Raw genomic sequence first — 14,441 nt, forward strand, 5'->3', positions numbered from 1 at the left:
TTTTTATTTTTATAAATATTCGTGAGTATTCGTGGAAATCCGTGAATTTTAAAAAAATATGTGGGTATCCGCGTAGCAGATACCCACATAAATATAAATACTGATACGAGTAGATATTTATCTGATATAGAGGAACTATTACTCTATCTTAGTCGACCCGTTAATATCTCTAATTGTGTATTAAAATTACTTCCTTCTACCTCTCCGGCCCAAATTTTAGGGCTTGACACTCTATCACCAAGCCCAATCTATATGTGTTAGTAGAATAGAGAAGAGGAAATTACATCCCAAACGTCATTGATTATTACATTTGATATATTGTCACTTAAAAGTTTGAAACTTCATAATGATTATATCTAACCTATTTGAATGTATCTAAACAGTAATGATTAATTAGAAATGATGAGGAGTTGAGATGAAGAAAGTTAATTAGACACTAAACCTTAAATCCAAAATGAAAGAAATAAAATAAAAAAAATCCATAGACACGAAAATAAAGAAAGTTATAAAGCTGATGCGAACTAAAGTCTGAATTTCAACATTTTCTACAGAAAGACAAAAAATACATGTGGGATAAAATAAAACTCTGTATTGCGTTTTTAATAACCCTAAATAAAAAGTTCGCTACCATACAAGATTTGGACACTTCGTCGAGAAATAGTACATTGTAACAATTTTTTTTTTATATTTTAATGTACGTACAAATTAATTTAAATTTGTGAAAAATTTTGTTGAAGAGTTAGTGAACATTGGTACTATTAAGGAAAAAAAATTAATAAATACCATTTCACAACTATTTATCGAATAAAATTGGTAAAAGAAAAATTATTTTTTTGTTTTCGAGAGAAAAGGCAGTAAAAAGATATATATATATATATATATATATATATATATATATATATATATATTTTTTTTTTTTTTGTGTTTTAAAGTAACATAATCACAGTATTAAATTTGATGAGTGACATATTTCAGTAGCAAAGAAAGAGTGACATACGTAAGGCATAAACAAAAGCGAAAGCGGAGCACAATTTCGCGCACGGAGACAAGACATGCATTCTAAGATGAAACAAAACGAAACAAAACATGAACGAAGCGAAACCCTTCATCTACGCCGAAGTAGTGAGTATATAGTTTGTTAGCGAGGTTCACGCGAGTTAAATTGAAGCAATGGCGAAGGCATATCCGTCGAAGTGCGTGGTTTTAAGACGTTTTTGCTTTGTGAAGTGGACGGTGGCGATGGTGGTGTGTGCGGCGGGGTCGCTGTTGTTGTGGCCGTGGAGTCCAGAGCTGAAGATAGAACGGATGAGCGTGAAGCGCGTGAGGGTGCACCCGCTGCCGCCGGTGGGCGCGGACGTGTGGATAACGCTGTCGGTGGTGGTGAAGAACCGCGGCATGTACTGGCTGGACCTGGCGGACGTGGACGTTGGGGTGAAGTACCGGGGAAAGAAGATGGGTCACGTGGAATCGGAGGGGTGGCACGTGCGAGGTTGGGCCTCCACGAACGTGGACGGTGATCTGGAGTTTAGTGGGCTTCCATCTACCGAGGTGGCCCATTTGCTGGAGGACATGGCGAAGGGTGAGGTCTACTTTCACACCGTTATTGAGGTTGCTGGCGAATTTGGCTTTCTCAGCATTCCCATTCCTCTCACGTTTAAGGTAACATAAATTTTATATTCTGTTTTTGTAATAAAAATTATATTTTTGCAATTTTGTTTAAATCAATTATTTTCTAATTATACCAACTCTAACCTTTATTTATCGAGTTAAATATATTTTTGGTTTTTTAATTTTCAGTAAATTTTGGAATTAGTACATTTCAAAACTTTGGACAAATTTAGTTCTTAATCTTTCAAAATACGTTAATTTAGTCTTTTTAATCAAATTTTATTTAGTTTATTTGACATTTTAAGCGCGTTTCATAATAATATTTTACTTAACATTAAAACGAAAATATGTCAAACAGTATAAACAACTAAAATACAATCTTTTCGAAACATCAAATAAATCTACCAAAATTTGATTAAAAGGACTAAATCCACGTATTTCGAAAGACGAAGGACTAAATTGTTCCAAAGTTTCAAAATGGACTAATTTCAAAATTCACTGAAAGTTAAAGGACCAAAAACATATTTAATCCTTAATTATTTTAGTAAAAATATATATCCTTAGGAAGAACTCTCAACTCATACTTTTCTGGATATATAATTTTTACTATTTTTTAGTATCTAGTAGTTATAAATAAGATCAAATATCGTTAATAAGTGGATTATAAGTCTAATTCAATCCCACAAAATCGATATATAAAATGAGATTTGCACTTATATATTATGAAATTGTTTCATCTCTAATCAACTTGAAACTTTTAACACACCCTCGTTGTATATTGAAGTATATGCATCTTGTGTATAGGTCTAAAAATAGATGGTCTGATAGTAGGTGAAATACGATAGTTTTTTTTTTTTTAAACAATGACTCTAATATTATGTAAAGAAGTGAATTTTAAGTCTAGCTCAACCTAACAAACAAATTTTTTAGAATAAACTCTCATAGCAAACTTTAAATCTAATTCCATTTACAAAAGAGGTTTAATAAAAGGGCAAGTTTAGCTTCAATTATATATTATTATTATTAGATTAAGATTTCATATGGGATCTGAAACATGATCTTTGTTCCTGATGTTCTGAATATGGTGATGTTGTGTCTGTAAACATCCCAACAGATAATACTGGCATGTGAGGTTTTGGTGAATACAAAAAGCCATTCAATTATGCTTCAACACTGTATTTACAAGGTAAGCTTTGGATGCCATTAATTGGGGTTAGTGGGGTCGTAATACACTCTGTCACTATTTTCTTTGCTTTGTCAACGATTCTCTTCTTCTCACTCTGTTTTTTTCATTTCAATTATGAACTCAAGGACTGAGCAAAAACACTCTGCTGAAGCCTCAAAACATCTCTGTCTTCCACCATATGCACCATGCATGCATGTGTAAATCACATCATTCGAGCTTGGAAGAATCAATGGCCACATACTCTCTAATATGTTATTAGGAGCTTCTTGCAATGATTGTGTTTTCATGACCATTATTGTAACATTTCAATCATCAAAATAACTACTTTTTTTCTTTTTATCACACCCATTTTTGTATAATTTTCTGCCATCAAGTCGTGGATTTCATTGGCCATATACCAAAAAGAAAATAAAACCATGGAATAAAATTAAGGGTAATTGAAAGTACTCAAATTATAAACGTTTCGAGATTTTTTTTTTTATTGATTTATATAAATTTTCATATTTAATTTTAAAATAAGAAAAATGATCATGGAAAGAAAGACACAAAACCATGAACTCATCTCTCTCTCTTTTTGTTTAACCTTTTTTTCCTCTTCCCAATTAATGGTCCACTTAACTTTTGAGAGCCTTGTATGATAACTTTTTCCCTTTTTTGTGAGTATAAATTCAGTCTCACCTTTTTCTTCATCATCTTCTTAGTCCTACTTTATTTCCAAACCAAGCTAATAATTTTGCTTTGGGTTAAGATGGGTAAGACATGGAGTGGTGCCTGTTGAGATTCATCAAACTTTGTCTTCAATCAAAATTGCAACCAAGGATTTGATTAAACTTTGTCTTCAATCAAAATTTCATCTTTCAAAATATGTAGATTTAGTCATTTTAATCTAATTTTGTTAAGTTTATTTGGCATTTTAAGTGCGTTTCGTAATAGTATTTGACTTAACATTAAAGCAAAAATATGTCATACATTATTAACAACTCAAATACAATCTTGAAATACGTACGAAACATTAAATAAACTTAATAAAATTTGATTAAAAAGACTAAATTTACGTATTTATAGAGATATATGACTAAATTAGTCTAAAGTTTCGAAATGAACTAATTTCAAAATTCACTGAAAATTAATGGACTAAAAACCTATTTAACTTTTTTTTAATTTAGCGTGTCATAATTTTAATTTTCTTCTCTCTTACTTGTGCATTTAATAAAAAAAAAAGGGAAAATTTAAACGGAGAAAATGGCATAAAACCACAAACTATTGTGTAATCTTTACAAACAACATTTCTCGTAGATTTTACATCACCATGTTCTTTTGTTTTCTCCTTTTTCTCTTCTTTCTTTTCTCTTTTTCCCTTTTTATCATCTTTACTTTCTTTTCCATTTAATGTCCAGCAAACACTTGAAAGCAATATGGATACCCTTTTTTGTTCATGAATAATTTCAATTTTACTTTTTTCTTCAACTTCATTTGTTCCCTCTTTTAAGTTATTTTCAAACGATAATAAAATACCTTTAGGAAGAAACAGCATTGGGCAGTGACCAATAAAAAATAGGGTAAGAAAAGGGTAATGGAGGAATATAGAGTGGGCCAACAAAACAACATTGGAGAAGCACACAGTAACTTTTTCACATTGATTTCAAAAGCATGTGAAATTGAAACCAAACACTTGTACAAACCAAAGGACCATGTTATAAGGGGTTAAACACATTTAAAAATTTGAAACTATTAATTAAGTCCTAAAATCAAACATTTTAAGCACCGACCAATCTTAATTTATAGGGTGGTCTTATGGTCTTACACTGAACCAAAAAACTTGTGCATCAAAAAGACAAATAAAATAAAAATTCCTCAAATCGTTGCTTATTACAAGGGTTACCTTTTGTTTAGAACTCCCTGTGAATCCGAAAACACAAAAGCTATTATAGCAGAACCTTATTGTTTATAACATTCTGGCACATCAAATACATAGGATAGGACTTAGGTGTTTCAATCACCAATTTCTCTGCATTAAAATAGGTATCTCTTTGTTTGTTTATTGTTTATGTTTCTCCAAAGTAACTTACGGAACAAACCATATACCCCATGGCCCATGTGACAACATAGAAACATAGCCATGAAACAATTTCAAAAGGTCATATAATTGGTGACATTAAAATGAAATATTATATTAAATATGTTTACTGTTTAAATTTTAATGCGAAATTAGAATTTGTTTATGTCACAAATTTCAGCATAGTTTGGTTTTCAAACTTTAAAATAAAATAAATATAATTTTCTTAATCAAATCGCGTTAAATTTTTTTGACGAGTCAATCGACTTTTCAGATTAATTTTTGAGCTGTTTACATCATTTGACACGTTCCAGCTTAAATCTTATACTAAAATGTCATTTAACACGTAAATTTTAAAGTTTACGTTGTTAGATTAAAAAAACTATATCTACTTAACTTTTAAAATCTGAAAAACAAAATGTATTCAAGTTTAAGATAAGAACAAATTTTAATTTTACGTCGAAGTTTAATGACTAAAAACATATTTAACCAGGTATCTTCTTCCTATCCTATCCTATTGTAATTACATGCTGTGCTGAGGTGGTGGTGGTGATGAGTTGATAAAAGGAGGGGTGTGTTGATGTGATTATATAAATAGCCTTAGTGCATGCACTTCAAACACCTTGGTCCCCTAAACCATTTTGTGCTCCCAAGGTTCTCTTCTCTATCTGTGCTTCTAGTTCTGTACACCATGAACCTTGAAAACTGTCACTGTCTAAGCACCATAAGCAACAGCAGTTGGCAAAGCTATGAGAGAATTGGCTACGATCCCATTGTGTGTGTCAACGAATTTGTGACCAGATTGAAGATGGGAAGCTGGAAAGCTTTGTGGCGGAAGATAAAGAGAGAGAGAAGAAGATTCTTTAGACCTTCACCAGTGTTTCATGTTCAGTATGATCCAACCTCGTACTTACACAACTTCGATGATGGCTATTCCACCGACCCAGATAACGTTTCTCGCTCATTCTCAGCTAGATTTGCAGCACCCTCCAAGATCCTTGCCAAAATTCAAGTGATGGGTGATGAAGAATTGCAGATAAACCATAAGAGTATCATGATGTAGTTGTGAGTTCCTTTGGACTCGTTTTCATTTTTTTTTCTCAGATGAACTATGATGCATTGTACAAATGGTGAGAGGTCTAGTTATATAAATTAGTTAATCTCTTTGACTGTTATTTAGAAGCTATATGGAAGTTAAGTTAAGTTCTCTCTCTCATCTTTCCATTTCTTTCTTCTGTCCTCTTTTTCATATATGGAATAGGTGTTGATTATAGAGAGTTTCTTTTTCTTTCCATGGTGTTTGGATGAACCTTTTGACTCATTAGCAGAAACTTTTGAGTCAGGGTCAATTCATATGTACAAAACAACATTCACTATAACAATAAAGAAGCTGCACATTATAACCAGAGAACAAGCATTTGTTCCCAATTGCTTAAAACACACTTTTTTCTTTCTTTCTTTCTGGAAACCATATATCTTTATAGCCGAAAGTTTTGAGATTAATTCTTTCATAAGTGAAGTGCTGATTAAGGATATATAATTTCTCTCCCCATATGTATTATTCTATTCACGCAAGAACCAAACCATCATCCATTTTTCTCAGGATTACTATATACATTGATGATTCTAATTGAGTTAACATAACCTGATAATGAACTTGGGAATGATTTTTTGATGTTCTTCTGATTAGGATACTGTGTTTTTGATATCTCAGCTACTGACACTCCAAAAAACATGTCACTATGCACTTAAGGTTGAACACTAATGTTCTAACATTGCAAGATGGTGACAAAATAGGACATGATTATTTCTCTTTGAACAAAATTCCTCCACTGTTGATCAACCAACAAAATCATTAACCAACTTGAATGGTGGTCCACCAGCTCCTGGTATTCTGGGACCATAGTATCTGCATATACAGAAAAAAAGAAGAAGAAGTAACTGCAACCAACCATGTGCTCTGTGAACATGATGTGCAAGTGCTATCCAACCTTCTTTCACTTGTCCCTCTTGGAATTTATTTCCTCTTTCTTCCCACCTATCTGTTTTCTTTCTCTTGAGCTTCTTTTTCAACCGAATCTGAGTCTTCCATTTAATGCCACAAAGTAATCCAGGGAGAAAAGGATAAAAAAACTTGAATAGTAAAAGCTACAGGACCCATTTTCTTGCATCCTAATTCGTTAACCCTTTTATCTTACCCACCTCTGATGCACCTCAGACTGGTGCAGTGGGGCACATGAAATTTAATGCCTGTCCTTGTGCAACCATACCATCCCATACCCTTTGGACCAAACTGTCTAACCCCAAATGTTTTTGCTCACCCATCAAGTAGGTGAACAAGGGGCTTCCGAATTTGGAGACATACCCTCACTGTAGTTTTCCATAAATTCACAACATTATTAAGATTCATGTGAGGCTTTCAAACACATCAAAACCCAGCACAACTCTGTCATATCTGTTTTTAACCCAAAATCTCTCATATGGTATAATTGTACTCAAGGTTTACTTATACAGTGTTGTTATCGAAACATTTGAACCGATCACTAAGACAAACCATTATAAAATCAGAAATAGAATTATTTTTTGAATAAATGAATTCGTTAAAGAGATTATATAAACATGACTTGAATTCAACCTAGGATTGACAATCATTATAACTTAAACTCAGACTTGGATTATTGTCAAACAATATATGTGCACTATGTATCTTTAAGTGAGAGAGTGGCATTGATAGTGTAATAGCATTAGGTGGAAGCTGCAAAAGCACTCAACCAAATGGTTGCTCAATAAATGCAACAGAAAAACCAATAGTGTTTGTAATTTGCAGAGATATCTACCAAAGTTACCATGAATATGATTATTGATTGATTGGGAAAGGATGAAATTTGGGACATCTACTCTAAGCCCCACTCACTTACCATCTTCTGATGGAATCACTCACTTTGGTCATTGATTGTGCCATGCTTGATTGTGATGTCTGTAAAATACATGCTTTTTCTTTTTGGATTCTCTCCATTGCAGAAAAACCTTTATACCCTGAATATCATCTGAGAAAACTTTCACAACTTAATAACTCTATTCATTTCTAATTCTCTTCTCCACAAAACTTTTATATTCAAATGTTCACATTTTGATAAAGTCTATTCTAAAATGAATATTGATCGACTCAAGAAATGTGTATAATGTATGAAGAAAACTTCCATCAATTATATATTATTTTGTACACATATATGACATTTTTTTATTATTTTATTTTTCTTACATATTAAATTTTATTTTTACTTTTTTAAAATTATAATTGTTGTTTATTTTTATTGATGTAGTAGATTCAAAAATTCATGTATTGGGTGAATTTTAAATTCATTGTAAAATCAACCTGTCGTAATTGATTTATTATGTTTTTTTATGAGATAAAAAATAAAATAAAAGCTTACGTAGTAAATATATAAAAAATAAAACTAAAAAAAGCTTTATGAAATTATAGTTTGTCAATGATAAGTAATAACAGTGAAGTTAGAGCATTTATTTAGCACCAAAATATAAAAATTAAATTAAATTATAGACCTAATAATAATATTTCAAAATGCTAGTATACAAATTAAATTGTGATTATAAGAAATATACATTTAAGAAAACATATAGATAATTTTTTTAAACTTCTATGGTTTCTAAAACAAAAATAGTTAAACATACTTGTATCATTTCTACTTGGTATATAAATATTTGTGTGTATGTATTTTTGTATATACATGTAAATTCAATAACACATGGTTAGAAATCTCAAATTTTGTAAAATAAGATTAGATTATAAGGTATAATAGTGGTCTAACAATTTTTTTTTTAAAATTGAGTTACATATAAATTTACTCAATAAAAAATATCTAAGTTACTTAAAGTTTTAGTCTACCTTAATAAAGTTTTTTAAAACTATTATTTCCCTCGATTTCAGATAAACTACTAGTAAATATCTAATGTGAGACTACCATAATTACACATTGAATCATTTTCTAACATATCAACCTAAAAATAATTGAATAAAACATGTCTTATTATTTATTTAAATTATTTAATACAATTATGTCATTTGCTTACTATTATAAAATATATCATTATTTTTTTTAAAACTATGTATCCATTCTTTCATAGATACAAAAAAAAAAACTTTATGCACATGTTTTGTCTAAGAACCAGAAAATCTCTAACAAGATCTTGTAGAAGCAATCAATAGAGTTAAAAATCTGAATAAGATTTTAACCTTGAAAGACATAGATCAAATAACGAATAGATAAATTGGTTGTATTTTTTATATTTAGCTAAATTTGAATTATTTAAATATTTGGTGGAATATTTATGATGTTTAACGTACTCCCAATAGGGCTCTCATGTGTCATTTTCTACTATCTCTAATGCATTTATTCGGAATAACTTTTTCAAAGCTACTCGAGACAACTTCATTCCTGTGCTTTTGTTTTCAGTATTCAATACTTTTTCATACATTGCAATTTGGTACATATTATAATTCAAATCTATCAAAAATATGCTCAAACATTAGTACCAAAATTTTCATGCATTTTTATGTTGAGTAAAATTACTTTGGGTTCCGAAAATGCATGATTTTCAAATAACTTGCTAAAACAAGCAATATACACAGTTGTTATTTTCTCAAATCAGCAAAAGTAGAATTGTTTTATATTACTCTCCCTTCTTTTTTTAAGTATTAACTTTTATATAGAGGAAATCCCAATGTGAAAAATATCATTGTCTATTCACACAGTATAACTTTTCAGTGTATTGCAGGGTTCTTTGTTACCATTACCAAAAATTGAGTTCAATTATTCACCAATCCAGTCATGATCTGTGTCATATTCAGAGGTACCATAAAAATAAAGTTAGAGTTTAGTTTAGTAGGGTATGCAATGCCAGTATACATGTTTTTTCCTTTCAACTAATAAAAACACATTCTTGATATAATTAAAAAAAAAATCTTATAAAATCAGTAAATTAATTATATGTTAGGGTTTGTAGTTTGTGAAAACTAACTTTACACCTTATTTATCATTAGTTTTACTCATAAAGCTGTCATCTGAGTTAACTGTCATTTGTTATAACATAATATATGCGCATGCAGTGTGCAGGTTATGAATTGCTTATATAAAAGATCTGGTAACATTTTCTAGTTCAAATTTCAAACAAACCATATATTCAGTATAAATGATTTTCATGTTAGGATTCCATTATGCTGTGTGGTTGCACCATTCGGACATCAAATTAATATAAGTCTTTGGTTATGCTGAAACATTCATAATATCTATCAAATATGTTAAGGTAGTACTTAGTAGACTGTATTGAATTTTTTTTTATTGGGATAATTATGGAAATTGATCACTTTTGAATTGGTTCATACGAGTACAATATGGTCTATATGTCAAAAGTCTTCTTGACGATTAAGATGAATAACATATAAATAAGAGTTACTCATGATTGAAAATGTTTCCGTACGAGAAAGAGTGCTTCAATATGAAACGTACTCAGCTTGAGTAGGAGATTGTTGGTGATTCAAGTGTAAGATTAAGTCATATATTGGATAAAAATAAAAAAGTTAAGCATTATACAAGGATTAAGATCCATAAATCTATGGTCTTAAGATTTTGAGTCAGAAAAAATGTCAATGTGATTTGAACTTATGTCTCATTGATATTGTATTTCTGGTGTTAATTTTCCTTCCGACATTTCCTTCGGATACTAATGTTAAAGACCTGTCACTACTTTCCATGTACTCTGAATTCAAATTGAATGATAGTATAGTATTCAAAAGGTACAAAAGCAAATAAGAATTTACAACAAAATTATTTGGAAGCAGGTACTTGCCCAAAAGGGGATATTGCTAGTACTGAAACTGAAGCAGACATAGCTACATGAAGGAGGTGCCACAAACAACAACCACTAGATAAATACTGCAATCTATGAAAGCACCTCTAAGGGCCTGGTAAGCGACCAAACCCCTCTCCAAAAGCTTTACAGCATCTCCCCAACTGTGTCCATCTCCGGGAGCTTTTCCTTTTTCTCTCTCATTTTCTTCCACAACAATTGTCTTTCCACCGTATAGGCGAGCAAGCACAATTGTAACATCAGTTAACAAAAGAATGTAAAGAGGCCTTGAGGCTAAAACACTCTTTGAAATGAAGTAATAGAAAACTACCATCGATGCTATTATCAGAGAACTGAGGGCACGTGTGGACTCAGAAGCTAAAATGCAGTAATTCAGCTCTCTTGAAGAGAAAACTGTAGCCTTGTGCCTGGGAGGTTGCTTCACTTGTCGTGTGTTTTGTACTGAACTTTTTTTAGGTTGTGATGGGACAGGAGATGGTTCCACTTTGGCACCATCATCTGACACTTTGTTGTTTGCTTCTGTAATAGGATTAGAGTCCTGTTTGGCAGGTTTCTCTTCAGTTTTGAACTCCATATTTTCCAAGTGTGCATACCTAAAACCTCCCTGATGTTTTAGCCTTGATGCAGAAAAGCCAGCTCTACGTTTATCTTCAGAACCGCCTGCAAATTCCAACAAATCCAATGAAATGAACAGAGTGTCAATTTCAGCATAAAATTTTTGCTCACACTAGAACAATGTAACTGCAAGAACATGGCAGTGTAAACAAAGATGATTTATGTAAGAGAGGAATATCAACGGAAAAATATATATTTTCTCTGTCAGGTGAACTGGTTATGCTAAAATGATCACAGATAAACGATATTGCAACTCACAAGTTACTGAGTTGCAGAGTTTGATTCCTTGAAGATACTGCTAAAATTCTTAAAACCACTTAAAGAGGAAGGCTTGTGTTATGATCATTGTCAACATAGATTCTCCTACGTGTTTTACATTTTTCGAGGTGATACCCTCTTGATGATGACCGAGGAGTTTCATTTTTCTCACTTCAAGTTGTACATTTATTCAAATTTTCCTTCTTCCATTCTATTGCAACTTATAAGCTCCTTTTCCCATTTATTTTTTACTCCATTATATTTAGCATCAATCAGAAATCCATGTTTAATTGTTGTTGGCCATAGTATGAACTAGCAATAAATTACTTGTGTTCTGGTACAGACTTCTTATAGATCACAAAAGAACAAGAATTCAATTTTGATACACTGTTAATATAAAACTCGTCACATTCTCAATCGGTGTGAATGGAAACACGATGAATACTACAATAATTGAATTCCCAAATATATTTGAAGGAAAATGAAACAACAATACACAATGGAATCGAGCATCATAGTGAAGAAATCCCAAGGAAATGGAAAGCAAAATGGAAATAAAAGTTACATTTTTAACAAACACCTTGCGAAAACCTAAAATTTTCAAAAATTTCGCCACACCCTTTATAAAAGTAGCAATGCCCAATGAAGCAACAAGATTAAAAAGAGAAGACAAACATGGAATAGATAGCAAGACGAACCAGTGAGATTTTCGCTGTACTCGTCGAATGCAGACAATGATTGAGGACGCTGGTGGCGAGGGGGGGTATGTTGTTCTTCTGAATGGGAATCGAAGCCGCCGGCGACGGACATGGACATCGCGTGGCGGGCGTTGCGATGCGTTGGGGAGGGGCCGGAAGAGGGTGGCGCCGGAGGAAGCACGTTGATTCGACCCGTTATTAGGGCCATGCGATCCGAACCTCTGTCTGTAATTCTTCTTCTTCTTTCTTCCCTCTCTTCATTGATGCTCGCCATTTTTTTTTTCTCTCTCTCTCTCTTCTTTCTCTCTCCCCGCGCTTCTGGAATTGTGCTTCTGGTATTACCGTTACGAGAAGTTTAGAGTTCCGCAGGAACAGTTTCCGGAAACGACGCCGCTTGACAAGGCTATTTTCTCAAACGTAGAGCCACGTAATTATGTAATTATTTTCATCGCAAAGTTTATTTCCTATGCTTTGTCATGCATAAAATATAATTTTTTTTTCATAAAAAAGTTAAATATTATTATTATTTAGGTTAAATATATTTTAATTCTTAAATTTTAATGAGAAATTAAAATTTATTTATGTTTGATGTATTTTAATCTTAAACTTAAAAATAAATCAATATATATAATCTGTTTAATTCAACAAAAGACAATTTTTTGTACTGGTTAAATTATGTTCTAAATTGAAATGTGTCAAATGTAATCCTTCAAATATTAATTTAAAATATTATTTAACATGTTAAATTTTTACTTAATTGAATTAAAGAAATTATATTTATTTATTTTTAAAATTTAAGGATCAAACTCTATCAAAATGTAAGACATAGGAAAAAAAAAAACTTAAAGTTTGTACTTGAGATAAAATGTTTTTAGGAGTTACATGAACAATAAGTTTATGAAGAATGATCAAGTAAGTTAACTCCTAAATCTAAATAATCATATCATATTCTTAGTTTTGTTGGACCAAAAACTGATGAGTTAACCTTCTAAAAAATAAACATAATAAAAATTTACACATATATTAATGAACTCATAATAGTTTCAAATTATTTTAAATAAAAAATTATCATCTTTAAAAAAATAAAATGTAAGAGTTAGAACTGACATTTCTTACTATTTTAACCTATTAACTATATTTGAGTTTATTTAATAAAATAAAAGTTACAAATACTTAAATATTTACAAATACTAAATATACGAAAGTACATGTCCTAAAGTTCTAATATATACTATATGTATAAATATATTAGGTTATAGTTATTGTTTATTTTAAACTATTCAACTTTCTATGCAGATCCAATCTTTTATTTTTTATTTTCTAAATTTTTTTTAGAAAAATATTTACTACAACAAAAATTATTTTAAACAATGACATAAAATTGTGATCAAAATTATAAAAATTGTGATATAAAAATTATATTACAGTTTTTTAAGTATGGTATAAACTATAGATAATATACAATGATTTTTAATACGATAATATCTTTAATACGGTTGTTTAATATTCTCAAAATAGATAATAGTTTTTCAGATTAATTTTATGGGTCACCTGTATATTTAGACTACATTTTTGCTGGTGAAATAATTGATATTATTAACTTGAAGCTGCCTATGTAAATTGGGTTTGACTGGTTGGTTACTGTAAATTATGAAAACTATGCTGTTGAAGTCAATAAGCAGTTAAAAAAACTGACAAGTACTTCTAAAACCAATGTTACTCTATTTCCTATGATGATCTTTTGATCAGCATTGATCAGAATGATATAATGTCAGAATAATTAATTAGTTTGTAATGAACTGTTATGTTGAATTTCTTATAAAAGAAATAATGAACTGTTAAAAAACGTGGTATTGGTAAAAATTATGACATATAATCAAACTTCAATTAAGTAAATATTTCCATGAATAATATTCAATACATCTAATAATAAAAATTCAACATTCATTTATATTTTAAAATATAAAAACTCCACAATTTGAAAAATTATACGTTAATATTGAATTATTCAACAACTTTCTATGTATTACAATTTAACTACTCAACCATTAAATATTTTATATTATCTCGGTAATTGTATACAAAATATTTTAAATAAATGGGACGTTTACATTTTAAAATTATACGATTG

The 14,441-nt window shown here is 30.6% G+C and overlaps 3 protein-coding genes across 3 annotated transcripts; 2 read left to right on the plus strand and 1 right to left on the minus strand.

The window, feature by feature from the left end:
• Positions 1–991: 991 nt before the first annotated feature.
• LOC114167473 (uncharacterized) lies at positions 992–3,136 on the plus strand. The gene is made up of 3 exons (XM_028052564.2): positions 992–1,659; positions 2,723–2,794; positions 2,920–3,136. Exons 1-3 carry the CDS (start codon positions 1,171–1,173, stop codon positions 2,923–2,925), a joined length of 567 nt encoding a protein of 188 aa, XP_027908365.1. The 5' UTR covers positions 992–1,170; the 3' UTR covers positions 2,926–3,136.
• A 2,405-nt stretch (positions 3,137–5,541) lies between these two features.
• On the plus strand, positions 5,542–5,913 carry LOC114167392 (uncharacterized). Its single transcript, XM_028052482.2, has one exon. The coding sequence runs from the start codon at positions 5,542–5,544 to the stop codon at positions 5,911–5,913; it is 372 nt and encodes a 123-aa protein (XP_027908283.2).
• Positions 5,914–10,624: 4,711 nt separating this feature from the next.
• LOC114167581 (uncharacterized) lies at positions 10,625–12,648 on the minus strand. Its single transcript, XM_028052680.2, has 2 exons — positions 12,311–12,648; positions 10,625–11,399 (listed from the first exon to the last, which is right to left on the minus strand). Exons 1-2 carry the CDS (start codon positions 12,582–12,584, stop codon positions 10,762–10,764), a joined length of 912 nt encoding a protein of 303 aa, XP_027908481.1. The 5' UTR covers positions 12,585–12,648; the 3' UTR covers positions 10,625–10,761.
• Positions 12,649–14,441: the final 1,793 nt, after the last annotated feature.

The sequence above is a fragment of the Vigna unguiculata genome, chromosome 10, assembly GCF_037176805.1.
Source record: "Vigna unguiculata cultivar grain cowpea cultivar isolate G323 ecotype 2 chromosome 10, ASM3717680v1, whole genome shotgun sequence".
In the NCBI taxonomy this organism is placed as follows: domain Eukaryota; kingdom Viridiplantae; phylum Streptophyta; class Magnoliopsida; order Fabales; family Fabaceae; genus Vigna; species Vigna unguiculata.